Here is a 24,994-nt window from a genome sequence, read left to right as displayed (position 1 = left end):
ATCTGAATGTAGGAATCATATCACTAAATAGAGTTATCATGTTTATTGGAGAACAGAGCCTTATCAAAATGTCTCTTTAGAGAAGACAGCAGCTGAACCATGAAAAGCATTTATGTGCTAACATTTAGAAAATGGTCTAATCTGAGATCCTACGTCTTTTAACTTATTTAGTTTGCATTTTTCATGCACTGCAGAAATGTGTTTTTGCACATTGTCAAATAGGTTTCAGTTCCTTAGTAGTTTATGTCCTCTTAAGGCTCCAAGTTTCTCTGTATCTGTCCTCAAATTGCCACTATTTGAATACTGAAACCTTTTAAAGTAAAAAAATAAACAAAACCCAGGTCTTCATCCAGCTGCAGCAAACCAAAGGCCGAGGACACAGCAGTGTATTACTGTGCCAGAAGAGACAGTGAGAGACAGTAACAGGAGAGCCGTACACAAACTACTTCCTCTATTTACCACCACCTATGAGAGCATTCACTTTATATTGAAATACTGAGTAACTGAATATTGACATCCTATTTCATCTCATTTGACGCAATGTTTAATTCAGTTGCAACCTAAAGACATATAGTGAATTCAAACAGAAATATGTATTATTGTTTCTTTTGTGCCTCCAACAAAATGTATAAAATATAATATAAAATGTCCCATTTCAAACAACGCAGCTGTTTATCTGATTCAGTATGGTTAAACTGTGCCCATGTATCTCTAGAAGTACATTAATGAAAGCACACTTTGATTACATTAAACATTAAAAAACATCTGTTTGATTTGCCGATTGAACACAAATCATCATTATATCATAAACATTATCATCAGGAAAGCTTCATCTGTTTGAAACATTACTGTAACATAACCACAACCAAATGAAGCAAATTCTATATGTAACACTGGAGACAAACAACTGATTCCAGTCAGCTAACTGGCAAACTTTAAGTCCACAGTAAACACATCGGAGAAGTTGATTAAATACATAAAATATATTAATAATGTTTCCCTTAAAGAAGCAGCTCTGATCATCTAATCTCTAACCCAAATTCAATCAAATACACCTGAGACTAATCGTTAGTTAATTAATTGAGTTTATTGTCGTATTGGATGTAGGCCTAGCTGTCCCTCTGGCAATCAAAATCGTTATTTTCTATTTGTTGTTGCTTTAAAAATGGCCTTGCAAAAATTATTCTTAAAAAAACACACACCCATAGTTATAGGAGGAGTCAATGCAAAACTCAGATATCTCCCCCTCTACTTATGTGACTGCAGAGAGGAGGACAGAGGACAGAGGACACACAGTTTAACATGATGGACTATAGGACAGGACTGCTGCTGCTCACTGTCTGCTGGGCAGGTCAACATCTTTACTGATCTTTATCTAACACAGATTTTAATTGTGTCAACAGCTTATTTCACCAGATGTGTTTTTATCCTCTTGACAGGTGTTGATGGTCAGACTCTGACAGAATCTGAACCAGTGACTAAAAGGCCTGGAGAATCTCACAGATTGACCTGTACAGGCTCTGGATTCACATTCAGTAGCTACTGGATGGCCTGGGTCAGACAGGCTCCTGGAAAAGGACTGGAGTGGGTTGCTACTATGCACCCTACTAGCAGTGCCCACATTTACTACTCTGAGTCAGTGAAAGGCCGGTTCACCATCTCCAGGGACAACAGCAGACAGCAGGTGTATCTGCAGATGAACAGTCTGACGGCTGTAGACTCTGCTGTTTATTACTGTGCTCGACACACAGTGACTGAAGCTGGTTGAGCAGCTGTACAAAAACCTACAGTCCTCATCCATACTTAGTTGATAGAGTACAAGGATAATTATACTTTGACTAAATCTTTCCTTGCTGTAGTTTTTATGAAAATGAAAAAACAGTTGCTACTGAGCCAAGTTACAAAACACAATAATAAAAAAGAAATGTCTTTAAAAAAAGTAATTTCCTCATAAAACAGAAAAAACATCTTCTAAATGTATTTTTCATGTATGGGCAAAAAGAAACATTAAATATAGAAATGTCAGTCACATTACTCACTCAAGTACCAACAGGTGGCAGTAGAGGATAAAAATACAGATGACAATAACGGGAATATGACAATGTCTCTAAACGTATACTATGAAAGGCTTGAGGCTTTCCTGCAACAATAATAACCCATTATTAATTTCCTAACAGCAGGTATCAATAATATATTTATGCATGATGTTTCCAGTATGTTGAGGATGGGCAACCAATGTTGTGCAAAGCAGAATAAATGATTACATCTTATTTAGGTTTAAATAAAAGGAACTGACAAAGAACTTTAAATTCAACCTTTTAATTTAAGGATATATATACATTCAATCATAGTATGCAAAAAGGAAATCTACATCATATCTATTCAGGGGATGTGCTGTGTTTCTGTTTGAGGAGGAGGAGTCAATGCAAACTCTGACCTCTTCCATCTCTACATATGTGTTGCAGAGTGAAGGACAGACACTAAATCACTGACATACACACTGTAGACTGGACAGAGACAACTGGCTTTCACAATGATCAGACCTGATTATCTGGTGGTTTTTCTCATCCTGTCAATTTAACTCTGCAGGTAAGAACAAAACCTGTTTTTCTGACAGACCTCCTGGTACAAAGACAATATGGCTGCATTACAGAAACTAATGAGCTGTTTACATGTCTGTAGGTACTGAGGGTCAAACACTGACTGAGTCTGAACCAGCGGTTAAAAAGCCTGGAGAGTCCCACAGACTGACCTGCACATATTCAGGGTTTAGTAGTAATTACTGGAATGCTTGGATCAGACAGGCTGCTGGAAAAGGACTGGAGTGGATCGCTTATATCAGCAGTGGCAGTAGCTACATCTACTACTCTGAGTCAGTGAAAGGCCGGTTCACCATCTCCAGAGACAACAACAGACAGCAGGTGTATCTGCAGAGGAGCAGTCTGACGGCTGTAGACTCTGCTGTTTATTACTGTGCTCGAGACACAGTGACACAGGAAGGAGAAATGCTGTACAAAAACTCAACAAGTTCAAATGCAAATTCAAAACTTTGTGTTCTGCTTCTCACAATCACAAAAAAGCTTGAGATCAACATCATCAAGACAATGAAAGAAATATCGCCTCAATAAAACTGCTTCCATCAGATAGCAGCTACCAAAAGTTACATCAGACAATAGATATACTGTTTGTCTGAGGTTTGATTGGAAATAAAAATATCATTTTCATTTCTTGTTTTAAAAAATAAATGTTATTTCATATGTCCAAACACAAATCCAAATGACAACTCGAGACAGGACAGTCCGTCCCTCTTTTATAGCCTGTCAGTGTCCCTCTCTATGCAAAGTGAACTTCCTCACAGTCTGCTATAAAGACTTGATATCATGCTGTCAGCTGCAGCAGAAGAAGAGAAGCTCCATCAGGTCACCTTCAACACCAACCATGTTCTCTGTAGCTCTGCTGCTGCTGCTGGCTGCTGGATCCTGTGAGTCTCACTGAGACAGAGACACTGACAGAACGCTCACACTGACTGCTCACTGTTATTAACCTCGCTCACTATTCAACATGTTTCCCTCCACAGGTGTGAAGTGTGAGCAGTTGATACAGCCAGCCTCTGTGACTGTGCAGCCAGGTCAACGTCTGACCATCACCTGTCAGGTCTCTTATTCTCTTAGCAGCTACTACACAGCCTGGATCAGACAGCCTGCAGGGAAAGGACTGGAGTGGATAGGTATCAAATACACTGGAGCTACATTCTATAAAGATTCACTGAAGAGCAAGTTCAGTATCGACTTAGACTCTTCCAGCAACACAGTGACTCTGAACGGACAGAGCGTGCAGCCTGGAGACTCTGCTGTGTATTACTGTGCCAGATACACACTGTGACACACACCATCAGTAGAGCTGTACAAAAACCCCTCAGAGCCTGAACACTTGTAACATGAAGCCACCAGAGGAGGAGCCCTCAGACCAGAAATGATCTCAACACCAGCTCACTGTTACATCATCAGTTTAAACATTTAGAGGTTATAATCACTGATACATTACTGTATGTATTCCCAGAATAAAAATGAATAACTTCTTTAAATTGTTAAACATCAGCCTTCTCAAGTATCCATAATTATATATTTTCAGTAATTGGATTTTGTCCTCTAAATGTAAGTTTCTTTACAACCAATTTCAGCTCTAAGAATATTGTTCACACTATTTATTCACAAATACTAAACAGTACATCTACGAGCCAAAACACAACAACAAATTGTTGGATGTCAGAGTTTCTTTCCAAAAACAAATGCATGCATTTCTGTTCTTTATTTGACACAAAACATAATTTTTGATTAAAAATATAAATGTTAAAGACATGAGATGTAGATAAAACCTGTAAAGTGATTTATTTACTAAATTAACTCAAAGCATTTTTTAATGACAATAATGTTTATTTTAATCAATTAAAAGCCATTATTTGTTTGTTTCATCTGACAAATCTGAATTACATAACGATATTCAAATGTTACAAAGTGACTTACAGCACAATAAGAAATATTTACCAATTTAAAATTGTAGAGATAATGTTTTTAACATAAAATACTGTTAAAAGAGGACAATGTTCAATCAGAAAGGAGGAGTCAATGCAAAGCTCAGATATCTCCCCCTCTACTTATGTGACTGCAGAGAGGAGGACAGAGGACAGAGGACACACAGTTTAACATGATGGACTATAGGACAGGACTGCTGCTGCTCACTGTCTGCTGGGCAGGTCAACATCTTTACTGATCTTTATCTAACACAGATTTTAATTGTGTCAACAGCTTATTTCACCAGATGTGTTTTTATCCTCTTGACAGGTGTTGATGGTCAGACTCTGACAGAATCTGAACCAGTGACTAAAAGACCTGGAGAATCTCACAGATTGACCTGTACAGCCTCTGGATTCACATTCAGTAGCTACGAGATGAACTGGGTCAGACAGGCTCCTGGGAAAGGACTGGAGTGGATCGCTTATATCTATACTGATGGTAGCAACCAGTTCTACTCTGAGTCAGTGAAAGGCCGGTTCACCATCTCCAGAGACAACAACAGACAGCAGGTGTATCTGCAGATGAGCAGTCTGACGGCTGTAGACTCTGCTGTTTATTACTGTGCTCGACACACAGTGACTGAAGCTGGCTGAGCAGCTGTACAAAAACCTACGGTATCCATTCTTATCTCGATAGACCCTCAAAATCAGTTATATTCTTCAGTTATCTTTTGCTTTTGTTGTTTTTAATAAAAGTAGGAGATTCAGACATCAATTACCAGCAATGTTTAATTAACACATTGTTGGAACAATATTATCAATGTGTTGATCGCTGGAACACAAAATAGCCAAGAACAAAAAAACATAAAAGTCTCCTGAAATCAATGTCCAAAAAAAGAATACAATGAACAATACATGAACACATTTCAGCCACATAATGCATATATGTGAGTAAAATCATGTAGCAGCTGCTCTCATAAACGGAACTTGAGTTCCCCTCTCCTCTGTCAGTAAAAGGAAACACTCAGATCTGCTGCTCTCACTGATCTTAACTCACACTCAGACCCTGGACTGAACTACAGGTTTATATTCTCACCCTTTGAGAGGTTGCTTTATTATAAAACACAAAAAGGAGCTGGATCAGCAGTCACTGCAGATTCATGAGTTCATTTAGTTCTCCCTCAAAGATATTTCAGTATCTCAGGCATTTCTTCCTGTGTGTCTTGTTTGATCATGAATGGTTTCTATATAAAACAGCAAAACAGTTTAGGCAGATTGTTCATGTTATCAGAATGTAATATTATCAACATTTTAAACTGTTAATTATTCATTTAAACATTCTTCATATTCAGCACTAAGAGGAGGAGCCAATGCAAATATTCATCTCTTCCATCTTTATTTATCTCACAGCAAACTGAAGAGGAGAGCTCAAACCACTGCAGCACACACAACACATTTCCACTATGACTTTAGCTACATGTTTAATGTTTCTGATGCTTCCATGGATTTCTGGTGAGTACATACTCCTGCACTCTTCTTTTTCTTAGCTTTATGTTTGGGTCTGTTGTGATCAATCTGCTTTTCTCTCCAGGTGTTTGCAGTCAGACTCTGACTGAGTCTGAAGCGGTGGTAAAGCTGCCTGGACAGTCCCACAAACTCACCTGTACATATGCAGGAATATCAGATAGTGATGCTGATATCAGCTGGATCAGACAAGCTGAAGGAAAAGGACTGGAGTGGGTTGCCTTCATTTCTGCTCCAAGTGGAAGTACTATATATTATTCCACGTCAGTCCAGAATCGCTTCACCATCTCCAGAGACAACAACGTGGACCAGGTGTATCTGCAGATGAACAGCCTGACGTCTGAAGACTCTGCTGTTTATTATTGTGCTCGACAGACACAGTGATACAGGAAGCCACAGAGCTGTACAAAAACCACTGCAGTTGTCAATGGCATTAACCAATAGAGAGTGCAAGTCATTTTCCACCTTAAATCAGGATATCTTATATACACAAGATGTGAATACTTCCCCACGCAATGCTTCCGTCACAAGACGTCTTTAGTGTTTTAAAAAATAAGTCAGGGTCAAAGGTTACCGCAAGAGGGCGACACTGGTGGAAGTCCCCAGGGAAGCTATGCAAAAACCTTGCAGACTGTTAATGTCCAAATGTGTTTGTCTTCTCTGTGTTATATGGCTTTTAAAGAATATATCATAAATATGAGGACTTTGTTTGAAATATTAATCAAAATCATATTCTTTTGGAGAATGTTAAGCTAGGGGGTATTTTGTATAATTCCTTACCCTTATTAAACATTTGAGTGATCAATATGACGTAGAGATCTCCAAATGTTTTTTCTCAGGCCTCTGCATGTATTATATTGAAAGCAAGATATTGAGATATTTATAGAATGACAGAGCCATTGGTGAACAAAGAGAAGACGAGGGGACCCAAGACGCACCCCTGAGGGACCTCATCGAGGAGGGTCAGACACACATCCTCTCAAAGTTACCCTGTAGGTTCAGTCTCTGAAGAATCTAAGATGGGTGCAACCAGCCTGCTGAAGATCTCACTAATAAACACAGGGATAGGGAGCGGCTACTCTTCGGCTAGTAGCAACAAATATGCCAGCGTGGAGGGACGTGTAGAAATCAGAAGAGATGATAGCAACAGCATGGTGCATCTGAGGCTGTCCAACTTAAAGCCAGAGGACTCTGCTGTGTATTACTGCGCCAAAGAGACACACTGATTAAAGGAAGCACAGAGGCTTTACAAAAACCTCTAACTATTTATTATCACTAGTACCAACAGGTGGCAGTAAATAATAAAAAGACAGCTACTGCCACCTGCCATCAATTCAATCAGAAAGGAGGAGTCAATGCAAAACTCAGATATCTCCCCCTCTACTTATGTGACTGCAGAGAGGAGGACAGAGGACAGAGGACACACAGTTTAACATGATGGACTATAGGACAGGACTGCTGCTGCTCACTGTCTGCTGGGCAGGTCAACATCTTTACTGATCTTTATCTAACACAGATTTTAATTGTGTCACCAGCTTATTTCACCAGATGTGTTTTTATCCTCTTGACAGGTGTTGATGGTCAGACTCTGACAGAATCTGAACCAGTGACTAAAAGGCCTGGAGAATCTCACAGATTGACCTGTACAGCCTCTGGATTCACATTCAGTAGCTACTGGATGCACTGGGTCAGACAGGCTCCTGGGAAAGGACTGGAGTGGATCGCTTATATATATAGTTCTTCTATCTTTTACTCCCAGTCTGTCCAAGGTAGATTCACTATCTCCAGAGATGACTCCAGCAGTAAAGTGTATCTGTAGATGAACAGTCTGAAGGCCGAGGACACAGCAGTGTATTACTGTGCCAGAAGACACAGTGATAGACAGTAACAGGAGAGTCGTACAAAAACTACTTCCTCTATTTACCACCACCCATGAGAGCATTCACTTTATATTGAAATACTGAGTAACTGAATATTGACATCCTATTTCATCTCATTTGACGCAATGTTTAATTCAGTTGCAACCTAAAGAAATATAGTGAATTCTAACGGAAAAATATGTATTTCTGTTTATTTTGTGTCTCCAACTAAATATATCAAATATAATATAAAATGTCCCATTTCACACAACGCAGCTGTTTGTCTGATTCAGTATGGTTAAACTGTGCCCATGTATCTCTAGAAGTACATTAATGAAAGCACACTTTGATAACATTAAACATTAAAAAACATCTGTTTGATTTGCCGATTGAACACAAATCATCATTATATCATAAACATTATCATCAGGAAAGTTTTATCTGTTTGAATTTGAAACATTACTGTAACATAACCACAACCAAATGAAGCAAATTAAATATTTAACACTGGAGACAAACAACTGATTCCAGTCAGCTAACTGCCAAACTTTAATCCACCGTAAACACATTGGAGACGTTGATTAAATAAAAAATATATTTTAATAATGTTTCCCTTAAAGAAGCAGCTCTGATCATCTAATCTCTAACCCAGATTAAATCAAATACACCTGAGATTAATCGTTAGTTAATTAATTGAGTTTATTGTCGTATTGGATGTAGGCCTAGCTGTCCCTCTGTCAATCAAAATCATTATACTTTACATGAAGTCAATTGTTTGTCCCTTTATAAATGGCCTTGCAAAATTATTCTGAAAAAACACACCCTTAGTTATAGGAGGAGTCAATGCAAAACTCAGATATCTCCGCCTCTACTTATGTGACTGCAGAGAGGAGGACAGAGGACAGAGGACACACAGTTTAACATGATGGACTATAGGACAGGACTGCTGCTGCTCACTGTCTGCTGGGCAGGTCAACATCTTTACTGATCTTTATCTAACACAGCTTTTAATTGTGTCAACAGCTTATTTCACCAGATGTGTTTTTATCCTCTTGACAGGTGTTGGTGGTCAGACTCTGACAGAATCTGAACCAGTGACTAATACCCCTTTCACACCAACGGTGTTTCAGGGCCGGTTCGGTGCTGGTGCTTGAAAAGCACCGGGTTTTCCTGTTCACACCGCAGCGGAGCAGCCTCTAAGCTCCGGAATCCGGTTCGTTTCGAGCACCAAAAAGTTGTCCGTCTAGAAGCAAGAACCGCATACGTCACGCTTACGTCGGAGGGGGGCGAGATTAACCTGAGCTAACACTTAAGGCGAGTACGGCAAATAAAAGTTGTAACAAGCAGTAGTGCTGAGCAAAGTGACTAGAACGCAACCACACACTTGTTAAAAAAAACACACTTTATAAAGTCAGGCAACACTAACCAGGCTTTGTGTGATTCTGTTGTACCTTACTTTGACCATCCGTTCGCTGTTATTGATCATTGTGGAGAGCAGGCAGACGTTTTGATTGTTATTATAGCAGCTATCGGATGGAATCAATACATGGGCTGCACAGGTTGTCATGTCCGACTATCACAAGTAGAATCATAATGAAAAATACGTCGGTAAAAAGTGCCTGTAGAAAACTGCTTAGCAAGTAGTCAGTTTAGCTTCGGTTGCTATGCTAACATCACCCATGTTATACCAGAGAAACTTTCATAACAGCGTTGTGATGCCAAACAGCGTCAATTCAGACTGACACCAAACAGCGTCAATTCAGACTGACACACATTCACTTAAGGGGAACTGGGGATATGTATCAGCTGCTTGTGTGACAGTCAGACAGTGAATACTTTAGAGCCGTGTGAGCTAACCCGGAGCTAACGGGAGAATACACTCGTGGAAGAGCAGCCGGCCAGCACTGCAGCGGTCGGTAAATGCCGCTGAAACACATTAATAAACAATGAACCACGGCACTCTGGAGAAAAGTATAAGGTTGGAGAAGTCGTTATTTAATTTAATCTGGCTTCGTATGATTAAAAGCAACGCAGTCCCCGGCCCGTTGTTATTGTGAGGTGAGCTCCGGCGTTGGGGAGAAACTCAGCGACGTAAACTGTGACGTCATGACGCAGCAGTGGCAGCACAAGTCGGGCTCTGAGCGGTGTGAAAAGAGCCGGCGCTAAACCGAAGAACCGGTTCTGAACCAGAAAAGCTCTAGCACGGAGCTTGAACCGGAGTTGCGTTGGTGTGAAAGGGGCATAAAAGGCCTGGAGAATCTCACAGATTGACCTGTACTACTTCTGGATTCACATTAAATAGCCACTACATCGCCTGGGTCAGACAGGCTGAAGGAAAAGGACTGGAGTGGATCGCTTCGATCGTTGGTGGCAGCATCTACTACTCTGAGTCAGTGAAAAGCCGGTTCACCGGCTCCAGCAACAACATACAGCAGGTGTATCTGCAGATGAGCAGTCTGACGGCTGTAGACTCTGCTGTTTATTACTGTGCTCGAGAGACACAGTGACTGAAGCTGGTTGAGCAGCTGTACAAAAACCCCTCATTATTACCACACTTTTCTCACACTGTTAATGTGAGATTTGGAGTCTTTCAAATATCATGACACAACTTTAGTTACACCAAACAATGTAAAACATATTTCTTAACAGATATCTGAATGTAGGAATCACATCACTAAATAGAGTTATCATGTTTATTGCAAAACAGAGCCTTATCAAAATGTCTCTTTAGAGAAGACAGCAGCTGAACCATGAAAAGCATTTATGTGCTAACATTTAGAAAATGGTCTAATCTGAGATCCTACGTCTTTTAACTTATTTAGTTTGCATTTTTCATGCACTGCAGAAATGTGTTTTTGCACATTGTCAAATAGGTTTCAGTTCCTTAGTAGTTTATGTCCTCTTAAGGCTCCAAGTTTCTCTGTATCTGTCCTCAAATTGCCACTATTTGAATACTGAAACCTTTAAAGTAAGAGAATAAACAAAACCCAGGTCTTCATCCAGCTGCAGCAAACACAAGTAAACATTTAGACCATCATGCTTTCCTTCATTGCAGTTACAACATAAAATATAATACAAAACATATCGTTCAACCAATTTCTAAATTAGTTTCAAATTGTTACAACTAAAACAATGATTAGAATTAAAGCTTTGAAGTTACTCATATGAGTTATAGTCAAATTCAAGAAAAAAAATCAGCTGGAGCCTTAGTTGTAAAAGAATAATTATAGTAAGTTTAATTTAATCAACAGTTCATTTTTGTCAACAATTGCCTTAAATAGCTATTTGCTGCTAGTTTAAATGATGTTTAATGCTGTTTGTATAGCCTTGAATTTGACTTTTAAAGCAGAATGCAAAGTAGGAGGAGCTAATCGTCAAATGAATTCTCAAAGGGATCAAGTTTACTTCATATTTAAAGAGGGACTCAAGCTTTTGAAAACACAAGAAACTGTGTGAACATGGCTCAGGGAAAGCTAACACTCTTGGTGGTTGCTCTGTTTGTTTGGTCTGTCGCTGAAGGTCAGACCATAACTGAGTCTGAACCAGCAGTCAGGAAACCCGGAGAATCTCACAGACTCTCCTGCACAACATCTGGATTCAACTTTGGAGGCTCAGTATGGAACTGGATCAGACAGGCTTCTGGGAAAGGACTGGAGTGGATCGCTTTCACACAGCTAGTACTCCTATATATTACTCTCAGTCGGTCCAGGGTAGATTCACTATCACCAGAGATGACTCCAGCAGTAAAGTGTATCTGCAGATGAACAGTCTGAAGGCCGAGGACACAGCAGTGTATTACTGTGCCCATGTATCTCTAGAAGAACATTAATGAATGCACACTTTGATAAGATTAATACACATCGTTTTACTTTGCTGATTGTACACCAATCATCATTATATCATAAACATTATAGCTGTAATTGGACTGATTTTATGTTTTTTATCTGTTTGTTTTTTTTTGTTTTTTTTGTTTAGCTTTTTAATCTTATTTATTGATGTGTATCTTGTCATTTTGTATGTGATATGGACCTTGAGTCTGAAATAAAGATTGAAATGAATTATCATCAGGAAAGCTTTATCTGTTTGAAGTGAGTATTTTGACCAAATCATACCATATTTTCTAACTCCAAGCTGTATAAACTTGAATGCGTATTGGATTTAAGCATATCAGGTGATGTGTATTTGTGTAATGAGGGTGTAAGGAGGCTGTGGCCTAAGAACATCAACACCCTATATCACGGTGCACAATTATAAGCCAGTTCCTTTGTCTCATGCATAATGGGCCAAAAAATAGATTTAACTGACTCTGAAAAGTCAAAACTGTAAAAAGTATTTCAGAGGGATGCAGCACTCTTGAAATTGCTCAGATATTTGGGCGTGATCACAGAACCTTCAAACGTTTGGTGCAAATAGTCAACGGGGTCAGAAGAAACGTATTGAGAAAAAGACGCAAATGAACTGCCAAAGATTTGAGAAGAATCAAACGTGAAGCTACCAGGAAGCCATTATCCTCGAGTGCTGTCATATTTAATGAAACCCGAGCACAACTGACCAAGACACATAAGATAAAATGTCAAGACTGGGCCAAGAAATATCTAAACACAGATTTTCCAAAGGTTTCATGGACTGATGAGATGAGAGTGACTCTTGACGGATCAGTCCAGATGGTCCGTGGCTGGATCAGTAACGGGCCCAGAGCTCCACTTCGATGCCAGCAAGGTGGAGGAGGGGTTCTGGTATGGGCTGGAATTATAAAAAATGACTAGAAAGTCAACTCCCAAATATACTGCCAGTTTTTAGAAGACATTTTCTTCAAGCAGTGGTACAGGAAAAGTCTGCATCTTTCAAGAAGACCATTATTTCTATGCAGGACAAATATTGTTTGTTTTATTATTCTCTCTTTAACAGATGAAAAAAGTGAGATGGGAACATTTTAGATTTTTTAATTTATTTGCATAATAAGTTTACACACTAATAGTTGCTCAATAATTGTACACACATATTTTATCCTATAAAAGGCAAATCCTCATTTTTACTTTCTTAAATATCCAGATTTGAGGTTTATTAACATGTGTGATGCACAGAGAGCACTGTAGTTGTTCAATAATAAATGAATCCTCAAAAGTACAACTTGTCTAATACGTGTGCACACAGTGTAGGTGGGTCTCTCTGCCATCATCCAACACATGCACCAACACATATTTGTTTCTACATGGAGAGTGATTGCTGTACATTTAAACATTCATTCTCCAAATGTCATCAAACGTTAAGGACTACCCCTCAATCTGTAAAGCAAGGAGAGGGTTTCCTCATACTTTACATGAAGTCTACTTTCTGGTGCTTTATCAATGGCCTTGCAAAAGGACACACAGTTAAAGGAGGAGTCAATGCAAAACTCAGATATCTCCCCCTCTACTTATGTGACTGCAGAGAGGAGGACAGAGGACAGAGGACACACAGTTTAACATGATGGACTATAGGACAGGACTGCTGCTGCTCACTGTCTGCTGGGCAGGTCAACATCTTTACTGATCTTTATCTAACACATATTTTAATTGTGTCAACAGCTTATTTCACCAGATGTGTTTTTATCCTCTTGACAGGTGTTGATGGTCAGACTCTGACAGAATCTGAACCAGTGACTAAAAGGCCTGGAGAATCTCACAGATTGACCTGTACAGCCTCTGGAGTTGACTTTGAAAGCTATTGGATGGCTTGGATCAGACAGGCTCCTGGGAAAGGACTGGAGTGGGTTGCTACTATCAGTGATAGCAGTAGCAACATCTTCTACTCTGAGTCAGTGAAAGGCCGGTTCACCATCTCCAGAGACAACAACAGACAGCAGGTGTATCTGCAGATGAGCAGTCTGACGGCTGTAGACTCTGCTGTTTATTACTGTGCTCGAGAGACACAGTGACTGAAGCTGGTTGAGCAGCTGTACAAAAACCTACAGACCTCATCCTTATCTTAGATATACCCTTACAATGAATTATATTCTTCAGTTATCTTTTGCTTTGGTTGTATATAATATAATTATGAAATTCAGCCTTGAGAGAGTTCATAAATTACCAGCAATTTCAATCAATTAAAAAAAGATCTAGATGAATTGATCACTGTCACACAAAATAGCCAAGGACAAAAACTAAAAAAGAATCCGATGAGATCAATGTCCAAATATAAATAAAATCAACACTACATGAACACGTTTCAGCAACATTAATGCATATCATGGAGCAGCTGCTCTCATAAAGACACTAGATGGCAGTCAGTGTTGAGTTCCCCTCTCCTCTGTCAGTAAAAGGAAACACTCAGATCTGCTGCTCTCACTGATCTTAACTCACACTCAGACCCTGGACTGAACTACAGGTTTATACTCTCACTCTTTGAGAGGTTGCTTCATTATAACACAAAAAGGAGCTGGATCAGCAGTCACTGCAGATTCATGAGTTCATTTAGTTCTCCCTCAAACAGATTTCAGTATCTCAGGCATTTCTTCCTGTGTGTCTTGTTTGATAACGAATGGTTTCTATATAAAACAGCAACACTGTTTAGGCAGATTGTTCATTTGATCAGAATTTAAATATTAATTTAAACATTCTTCATTTTCAGCACTAAGAGGAGGAGCCAATGCAAATATTCATCTCTTCCATCTTTATTTATCTCACTGCAAACTGAAGAGGAGAGCTCAAACCACTGCAGCACACACAATACATTTCCACTATGACTTTAGCTACATGTTTAATATCAGGGTATCTTATATACACAAGATATGAATACTTCCCCACAAAATGCATTTCTGTTCTTTATTTGACACAAAACGTCATCTTTGATCAAAAATATAAATGTTAAAGACATTAGATGTTGATAAAACATGTAAAGTGATTTATTTACTAAATTAACTCAAAGCTTTTTTTAATATCATTAATGTTAATACCTTTATTTGAATGAACAGTAAATAAAATCCATTATTTGTTTGTTTCATCCGACAAATCTGAATTAAATAACAATGATAAAATGTTACAAAGTGACTTACACCCCAATAACAAATGTTTACCAATTTAAAATTGTAAGAGATAATGTTTTTAACATTATAAATATAAAATATAAAATACTGTTAAAAGAGGACACTGTTCAATCAGAAAGGAGGAGTCAATGCAAAACTCAGATATCTCCCCCTCTACTTATGTGACTGCAGAGAGGAGGACAGAGGACAGAGGACACACAGTTTAACATGATGGACTATAGGACAGGACTGCTGCTGCTCACTGTCTGCTGGGCAGGTCAACATCTTTACTGATCTTTATCTAACACAGATTTTAATTATGTCAACAGCTTATTTCACCAGATGTGTTTTTATCCTCTTGACAGGTGTTGATGGTCAGACTCTGACAGAATCTGATTCAGTGACTAAAAGGCCTGGAGAATCTCACAGATTGACCTGTACAGCCTCTGGATTCATATTAAGTAGCTACCATATGAACTGGGTCAGACAGGCTCCTGGGAAAGGACTGGAGTGGGTTGCTACTATGCACCCTACTAACAGTGCCTACATCTTCTACTCTGAGTCAGTGAAAGGCCGGTTCACCATCTCCAGAGACAACAACAGACAGCAGGTGTATCTGCAGATGAGCAGTCTGACGGCTGTAGACTCTGCTGTTTATTACTGTGCTCGAGAGACACAGTGACACAGAAAGGAGAAACGCTGTACAAAAACTCAACAAGTTCAAATACAAATTCAAAACTTTGTGTTCTGCTTCTCACAATCACAAAAAGGCTTGAGATCAACATAATCAAAACACTGAAAGAAATATCGCCTCAATAAAACTGCTTCATCAGATATCAGCTACCAAAAGTTACATCAGACAATAAATATACTGTTTGTCTGAGGTTTGATTGGAAATAAAAAGATCATTTTCATTTATTTTTTTAAAAGATAAATGTTATTTCATATGTCCAAACACAAATCCAAATGACAACTCTTGACAGGACAGTCCGTCCCTCTTTTATAGCCTGTCAGTGTCCCTCTCTATGCAAAGTGAACTTCCTCACAGTCTGCTATAAAGACTTGATATCATGCTGTCAGCTGCAGCAGAAGAAGAGAAGCTCCATCAGGTCACCTTCAACACCAACCATGTTCTCTGTAGCTCTGCTGCTGCTGCTGGCTGCTGGATCCTGTGAGTCTCACTGAGGCAGAGACACTGACAGAACGCTCACATTGACTGCTCAGTTATTAACCTCGCTCACTATTCAACATGTTTCCCTCCACAGGTGTGAAGTGTGAGCAGTTGATACAGCCAGCCTCTGTGACTGTGCAGCCAGGTCAACGTCTGACCATCACCTGTCAGGTCTCTTATTCTCTTAGCAGCTACTTCACAGCCTGGATCAGACAGCCTGCAGGGAAAGGACTGGAGTGGATAGGAATGGCAGCTACTGGAAACCCCACATACTTTAAAGATTCACTGAAGAGCAAGTTCAGTATCGACTTAGACTCTTCCAGCAAAACAGTGACTCTGAACGGACAGAGCGTGCAGCCTGGAGACTCTGCTGTGTATTACTGTGCCAGAGACACACTGTGACACACACCATCAGTAGAGCTGTACAAAAACCCCTCAGAGCCTGAACACTTGTAACATGAAGCCACCAGAGGAGGAGCCCTCAGACCAGAAATGATCTCAACACCAGCTCACTGTTACAATCAAGAGGGAAAGAGTACTAAGATGTCATAGAAATATTCTTAACTTAATTCAACAGAAAGGGTTTTCACCAATTTAAACAATCTGACATTACAATCACTGATACTGTATATCATTGTAGGTATAACATCTAAAAGGGATAGTAAGACCATAAGTTCGTTTTAAAAGTGTCTGATAATACAGTATATTATTTTCTATAGTAGAATGGGATCCTCTAAAAGACATTTACTATGAGATAATTATTCAATAACAAATGTAAAAGACAACTTTATCAGTGTCATAACTGGATTAGGAGAAGAATGAATAGTTTTGATCCAACTTCATATTTTCATAAAACTATCGAAAAGTTTGTTTTTATAATCTAAATCGTGTTTGCTCAACCTTGTACGTCAGCCCACAGTGACACAAACCACCAGCAGACCTGCACAAATACTCAGCAACCATGTGACTCAACCACACAGAGTATAAATGTGAACAATGATACACACCTCACTCTCTGATAAGTTCATTCAAAAATGTATTTAAATGTCTGTGTAATATTATTTCACTTCCACTGCAGCCAAGATCAGTATAGAAGAGACTGAGAGAGAATTCATTTTGCACAAAATGCAAAACACATATGACCAATTGAATTCATACTAAATGTGTTGTGTGCATTGTGGTGCCTGTTAAATATAGAACACATTTTCTGTGTTTCTGTTTTGATCTACTGGAATAGAAAATAACAGTAGCTCTACCACTGAAGAAACAAGATGTCATTGCAGAACATAAACAAACTATTTTCCTCTTTTTTCGTTTTCATTAATCCAGAAATAAGTGGACAGGAAATGTAAGTGAATGTGAAATGTAAATGCAGCCGTCGTAGAGATACTCTGCTTATGGAAATGTTGATGTCACATGTTCCTTTTTGAATCTGTAGAGGGAGGTCGATGCAAACTCTTCCTCTCTTTAAAACACACCATCAGCGACTTGTTGCAGAACACCAGAGAAGTGTTATATGTTTCTGAAACACTCAGATCAGAAAGCACTGACAGTGTTTCTCACATAATGGAAAGGACAATTATCTGGAGTTTATTATTTTTAGTTACTGTTCATGGTGAGAAACATCACTTCTGATTTACTTATTTTTTTTATTTATTTGGTAAAATGTTGGATAATGAGCAAAAATGATTTACTTACAGGAGTCTGGAGTGAGATCAAACTGGAGCAGTCCTCCTCTCAGGTGCAAAGACCTGGAGGGACAGTGAAGATGTCATGTATCACATCTGGTTTTACAATGACAAGCCATTATATTCACTGGATCAGACAGAGGCCAGGACAAGCTCTGGAGTGGGTTGGGAGGATGGACGCAGGCAACAACTCTCCTATCTATGGCAGCTCCTTTCAAAGCGGCTTCACCATGACTGAAGATGTTCCCAGCAGCACTCAGTACCTCGAGGTCAGCAGCCTGGCAGCTGGAGACTCTGCTGTTTACTTCTGTGCTCGACACACAGTGACTAAAGACAGTGGAGCAGCTGCACAAAAACCTCCACTAACCACAAAGCAATGTGATCCTATACACTTCTGGGTTTTCTCACAAATTGCAATAACACTTGGATGATGTATCCCCATCAGATTTCTATGTGTTTCCCATTAATCACCAGATAGACCCTCATGATATCTTATTATTGATATTAAATAACACATGTCATATTTATAAATACAAGCCACAAAATACATTGAATATGAAAAGAGAAACAAGCTGAAAAACAATATTTGATCAGACAGAGAGCTTGGCTGGGTGACTAGATTATTAGAAAGGTGAAATTTGAGAGGAGAATAAAGCACATTTCCTAAACACTACTATATATTGGGCTCTCGCCTTTCAATCAGAAGGTTGTGGGTTCGATCCCAGCCCGTGCAGTCGACATGCCGATGTATCCTTGGGCAAGATACTTAACCCTGAGTTGCTCCCGATGGCATTGTTATGGCAGAATGTTTAATACAGCGTATTTCTGATATTCATTAATGATCACATGGTATTCCATATGATGTGTGTTACTGAGTTGGGTCACACACAGTTAGAGAGACAATGGTCGTTCTGAATTATCAATAGATGTATTCATTTTAAGTGAGCTGACACCGAGGGAAAGGAAGTTCAGAGAAGGCCTCAGGTTATAAAAACAGTTAACCTTTGTTAGTTAACTAATCCTAAGGATGTCATGAGATGATGACGTTTAAACATATACAGGTATAGCTTTCAGAGAGAAAAACATGTGACATTTGTGTGGTTGGCTGCATGATAAAATGTGCGTGCGTTAAACATGTTTGGGGAACATGTTCGTGTGTCATTTAGAAAAGTATATCTAGCCCTGTGTTTCTTCTGTTCTTGGGGGCATTTCCGCGATTGGCTGCTGTGGCAGCAGGTGATGTACTTCCCATTATTGTTTGTTTGTTGCAACAACTAAATAATAATTACTTATCAGCTATATCTGTGTTTGTGTTTTATTGATTCCTCTCTGTTTCATTCTTTCCTGTTGTGTTATGCTGGATATCTCCACAACATTTTGGAGGTCCTACCGAGATTGCCAATGCTGGAGGTTGCTGTGTTCCTTCTCTGGAGGTCTCAACTCACCCTGATCAGGCAGCTACATAGAAAGCTGTGGTAAAATCTCAAGGAATTGAGAAACCAGACTTGAGACTTCCACAGAAGAAATGCCGACTCACAGTAAGCAGAACGTATTTGGAATGAAATTGACTTTTGAAGTTGTATTGGTTATTTTTCCAAATTTAAGAAAAAAAGCAGAGGAGTGGAGTTAAGGCACAGCTATGGCTGAGATATATTTGTTGATTGTTCTGTCTGCTGGTTGTCATTGTTGATTCGTAAAGTTCTTGTTTTATGTTGATAAATGTTTATACTGGAGAGATCACTGTATCTGACCTCGTAGTCTGCCTGAGAAGCTAAAGGTTTGACTGAGGGGATATGATCTTTGCTAGCCGTAAGGACATGTTATGCTGGAGGAATCACTGTATCTGACCTCGTAGTCGTGAATTCTGCCTGAGAAGATCCTAATGATTGTCTTAAGGTTCAGAGATTCATTTGGCTGAGGGGATATAATTTGCTTTGCGAGCCAAGTGCACATCCGGTCCGTTCGGTAATTAAGAGATTAATAAGCCCGATCTGAGTTCAGGGAGTTAAAAGTATAAAACTTGCCTGGCGACTCTGTGAATTCACTGAATACAAAAGTGGAGGTTTCCATGTTTTGTCAGGCCGTAATATAATGTAGAGCCTGTGATAAAGCGCTAAATGTTTTTGGTATACCATAGTTTGTTGTTTTAATTTCTTATTGGTCAAAGAAGCTGCAGCTTGAAATATGTCCCCCCTTCTCCTGAAAAGGCTGAGAGCTCCAGCCGGGGTGTGTCTGTATTTGTCTGTGAAAGTATTTCCCCCTCTTTCTGAGTCTGTAAAAGAGGAGACCCTTTGTTGTATCAGCCGTGAGAGCAGCAGTGCGTCTGTTTGCTCTTTTCTCTGATGCCTGAAAAAAGGAGTGAGTTTAAAAAAGGAGTGAAAGATCAATGAGTGATCTGAAGTTGGAGTGAATACATTGAAAATTAATATATCAATGTTTGATTTGATGTAGTAGATATATTCAAATAAATAAGAAACAATGATTTGTTGTTTTTAGCATAGTTTTTGTAGGATACAGTTACGTCACATTGTGGTTTTTATGAGAAGTTTTGAGAACTGATTGTTACCATTGCATTGTATTGTGAATTTCATGGTATTTGTCATTAACTAAGAATTGTACTTAATTATATTTCAAAGGAAAAAATTATATTATATACAGTAACATCAAGGGAAAGTAAAAAGAGATTTACTGAGTATATGAAGTAGCTATATTGAAATAAAAAGATTTAGTTTTTTATTTTCACCTAGAATTAAGATGTTTTAAAGAGTCTAGAGAGAGTCAAAGTTATATAAAGTGAACTACTATTCGGGAAAATGTTCCTATGGTTTACTGTTTTATGAGTAACATAAAAAAAGATATGTATTTACTAGATATAAGAACAACATGCTTATCTAGGTTAACAGAAAGTTGCTATTAACCAGTTTCAGCTGCAACTATCCTATCTTTGTTCTAAAGAGAACATACGTTGCATTTACAATTAATGTTAAGAAAGTTCACAATTGATATCATTAAAGACCGTTTTGGATTAATAGGGCGTGTCTGTCATAAACATTCATGCTTGGATGGAATAAAGTGTTGAGATGTTCTCAAGGTTGGAGTTTTCACAATGCCTTCTTTGTTTTTATTGAAACAATTAAGTGATATGGAAAGAAAACTGTTCCGTGATGATTTCTTTAGGTTTTAGCTTTAGTAATGAAGATTACATTTTGTGAGGAAACTTTTCCACCAATAATTCCTTTAAGTGTTCCAAAAATATATTCATTAACTGTAATTAAATTACTTGTTTTTCAAATATAGCGCTGAATACAGTTAGTTTTGTATTCTGTTACAAACCTAACCATGCTTGTAACACAACTTGGATAAACAATTAGAAAAAGAATAGAATGAGCAAATAGATAAAAGAAGAATCTATAGTGGTTAAGGAGGGTTTCCTTGTTTTGCTCATTGACTTAGAACTGAAGTAAAGAAGAATAGTGTTTTATGAGAACTGTCATTCCTCATGGGTTTTAAAGATAAATCATCAGTTTTTATAGACTTTGATGTTAAAATGGATCATGGTGGAGAATTAATACCTTTTTAGTTTCGAATTTAAGAAGATTTTAAAGATGATGTTTATGTTATTTTCCTGACTAGAATTTAAAAGCAGGACGTCAACTAGAAAAGAGATTTTACAATTTAGTTTTACTACTTTGAATGAAGTAAAGAATCTGGGTAAACTACCACCGTTAGTTTGTTTTAACATTCACATGTTTCAGCATTCCTGACCATATGGACACTCAGCCATTTTGTAACCCGTTGGGGGAGAGATTTAAATTGAGTTTTTCTCTAGTAGCTGATTGGCTGTGATTACAGCAGCACTGGATAGTTGTGCGCCACCTTTGGGTTGTACTCTGAATCAATGTGTTGGTGAAATGTTGCTCACTACAGAAAAAGAAGAATTGTGCAAAGAACGCATCTCTGAGGAGGTTTTGACATTTTGCTTGTGCCTCGTTGTCAAGGCAACAGTGGTGTGAACTGCAGTTTTGGAGATTTCTACTGTGCAGAGGACAACGTGTGTCTGCTGATTGTACCACATTGATCCAAGAGTTTCCTCCCCTCCAGACATCCCAATGCCAAAAAGAGTTTCCTTGATCCAACTGACTACAGCTGCAGAGGACAACGAATCACTGACTGTTCTCATTATGACAAGATCTTGGGGCAGGCTTTTCTCAGACTGTTCAGACTCTGAAGAAATTATGCAATGATTTTATAGCATAACTGTGCAAGAGTTTTCCAGAGGGTGGTGCAGAACATTATGTTTAGTGTTTAAGAAAAGAGGCTGCTTGTTTAACGATGGTCTGGAATACTGAAAAGATTAAAGTTTAATATCCTTGTTTAGCATACTAGACATCTGATTATTATGTCACACATAATAATCTTGACATATAAACTAGCTATGGGTAAAACGTGTGGTCATTATACCATTGTTATCATGAACTAAAAATAAATAGGGAAATAGTATCTGGTTAAAGAAGAACGGATTTGATATACTAGAGAGGGTTAGTTATATTGTGAATAACTTTACAAAGTATTTACTAATGTGTTTTGAAGAACAAATAACAAAAACACGAGTCCAATTTTGTTTTGTTTTTAGATTAAATTGTCCATTACCAAAACTGTTCACCTTAGGTCTAGCTTTAGACTTTGATAGTAAAGGAGTATTTAGGCTTATTTTTATATATCTGACATTTTTTTAAACATGTTGGCTATTTCCTAGATGGAGAGATGGCATTACTCTCCAATTGTTAAGAACATTTCTGAAGATTTAATATTTGTTCCATTTCTAATGTTCCTATTTCAAACGTAATTTTAGAGTAACAAAGGCTGATGCTGAACTTGGAAAACATGTGTTTGCATGTCGTAAACAAAGAGGCTTTGTTTGTTCAATCACCAGTTAAATCTCATACAGTAATAATGATTGATTGGCTAAAGCTTAGTTTAACATCCTGGTGAAACATTATGGGATATGTTCACTTCTAAGGGTAAACAAATTGATTAAAATGGATTATTGTTATTATTATTGATTAATTTGGAATATTAATTAAAAAGGCTGTTATCTGCAGGTTCACTTAGGAATGCCTTGCATGAACATTTGTCAGGCTTTGTGTTTCCTAGGGGCAGTACATTAATGAAGTTTATTGATAATTTGTTTATTTAACATCTGAAGAAAATTGTGCTGCGAACACGGGAAAAACTTTGTTGCATTGTTTGACATCAACACCATGATGTCACTAGTAAAAACTCCAGCTGGTAGAATATCAAAGTGCACTATTATAGGACATGAGATCTCGAGACTGACTTAGACTTTGCAAAGACTGAATGAATGTGAATTGATTTGTCAATTCCTGACTGTTACAGTAAAACTGACCCACCGACAAAAGGTGATTTTATTTTGGGATGCACACAATGCTTTTAGCAATGGTTTTCTGACTATGCCATTGTTGAACCATTGTGAGACATGACGCATGAACTTTGTCTGACTCTGCATGATCCCTGCATGGCTTGATGACTATGTAGCTTGATTTTTAACATTGCTGATTCTTTTTGACAGGAGAAAGTTTTTGTTTTTTCATCCTTTGTTTTAGGTGTTCCTGATGATGAGTCATAGGACTTTGAAATAACATTGTATGTGAAGATGGGTACTCTGAAGTATCTTATTTGGGAAACATGGTCTCTATGGGTTGGAGGACAATGTTTCCAGGAGGGGTATAATGGGTTTATTGTTCAATTTAGTAATTTAATTTTAAGATGTATTTGATAATATTTTGTTTCCATCCCAGTTGAAATCTTTCATTATTTCTTCTGTGACACATTGGTTTCAGATTTCTTTGAATTCTTGTCACGTGAATCTTTTAACCCTCACATGATCCAGAGGGCAAATGAAACTTGTCGCCTAAAAAAAACTTTTTCCTACATGGTCAAGCTCTCGATTGGGTTCTGCTAAAGACAGGTATGATTAAATGTATTGTTCAAAGTTGGGATCTGATTGGTTTCAGCACCATGGCTGAACAATGTTGCAGGAGATGTTTGTTGTGTGTTTAGGAAATTGTGGGTAAGTAAAAACACAACACAAACAACATTTCATGGTTTCAAGAAGTTTAAAAATGATAGATAAGACTCTAAGACCTAGTGGTCGACTGTAGGCTGTTAACCCAGAATGCAAGTGCTATTTTCTACCCAGGCCAAAGCTGTTTTTCCCCTTGCAATCTTGAGGAGGGAAGATGGATCATTCTGAGGCAGACAGGAGTGTCAATGAAGGCAGCTGGATGACTTCCAGCTATTCTTCTACTGCTATTGTCTTATGGGTTTGGGTCAACACGAAGAATAAAACCCAAAACTTCTGAGATGATTTACAGCCAAGTATATTAGTAATCTCAACACTCCAGAGAACATATAGAAGATCCACCGTTAACTGTTCTTTTACTGAAGTCTCAGTTTTCTGACTACAGTTCCGTCCAATTCAAATGGTAATGATGTTGCTTCAGATGTCATCAAGGGATTTTGCTATGAGATGGGACATTACAGCATGAAGGCTAAGATAGATATTCCATCTAAAGGCTACGCATGGAGATCGGAACGTGCACACCCTGAAGAAGTGATTACTGGACAATATAACAGAAGTAGAAAGAGTGGACGACAGTTACATCTTGCTATAAGTGTTTTGGAAGATTTTTCATTATGTATGTAAGTTTGTTAAACTTGAATGGGACAAATAGATGTTTCCTCTGAAGCATACTGAGGTTTTTTAAATGATTTTCCATTTAAGTAGAGTAGATTAGCGCAATTGTCTTTTCTTCCACTTTTTCTGTTATAATCAAAAAGGTGTTTTTTTGGCTATTGTGAGTAGGTACAGTACATGTGACCTGTGACTTCTGCCTTAAGTAAAATGATTACCCATCGATAAATATTTTTCAGAAAGTCATTTTGGGCTTTCGAGGGCGGAACTCAGTAGGTTACTTGTAATAATAATCTTTTTTGATTAAGTGATCTTAATTAATAAAAGGAGGGAGTGTTATGGCAGAATGTTTAATACAGCGTATTTCTGATATTCATTAATGATCACATGGTATTCCATATGATGTGTGTTACTGAGTTGGGTCACACACAGTTAGAGAGACAATGGTCGTTCTGAATTATCAATAGATGTATTCATTTTAAGTGAGCTGACACCGAGGGAAAGGAAGTTCAGAGAAGGCC

The 24,994-nt window shown here is 38.3% G+C and overlaps 1 pseudogene and 5 gene segments (V, D, J or C); all 6 read left to right on the top strand.

The window, feature by feature from the left end:
- The first annotated feature begins 686 nt into the window (after positions 1–686).
- On the top strand, positions 687–1,768 carry LOC117492119. The segment is given in 2 exon segments: positions 687–705; positions 1,440–1,768. Coding segments are annotated over 2 exon segments (348 nt in total).
- Positions 1,769–3,362: 1,594 nt separating this feature from the next.
- LOC117493000 lies at positions 3,363–3,897 on the top strand. The segment is given in 2 exon segments: positions 3,363–3,481; positions 3,578–3,897. Coding segments are annotated over 2 exon segments (348 nt in total).
- Positions 3,898–4,678: 781 nt separating this feature from the next.
- LOC117492118 lies at positions 4,679–5,167 on the top strand. The segment is given in 2 exon segments: positions 4,679–4,753; positions 4,842–5,167. Coding segments are annotated over 2 exon segments (375 nt in total).
- Positions 5,168–5,961: 794 nt separating this feature from the next.
- Positions 5,962–6,440, top strand: LOC117492987. The segment is given in 2 exon segments: positions 5,962–6,025; positions 6,105–6,440. Coding segments are annotated over 2 exon segments (366 nt in total).
- A 616-nt stretch (positions 6,441–7,056) lies between these two features.
- LOC117492117 overlaps positions 7,057–24,994 on the top strand; it is a 28,592-nt gene continuing 10,654 nt past the window's right edge. The window contains 3 exon segments of the V gene segment in view: positions 7,057–7,191; positions 7,436–7,520; positions 7,609–7,724. Of these exon segments, the coding sequence occupies positions 7,057–7,191; positions 7,436–7,520; positions 7,609–7,724 (336 nt within the window).
- Positions 15,955–16,573, top strand: LOC117492959 (annotated as a pseudogene).

This window comes from Trematomus bernacchii, unplaced genomic scaffold, assembly GCF_902827165.1.
Source record: "Trematomus bernacchii unplaced genomic scaffold, fTreBer1.1, whole genome shotgun sequence".
NCBI classification, from domain to species: Eukaryota; Metazoa; Chordata; class Actinopteri; order Perciformes; family Nototheniidae; genus Trematomus; species Trematomus bernacchii.
This window is presented reverse-complemented; position numbering and strand designations above follow the sequence as displayed.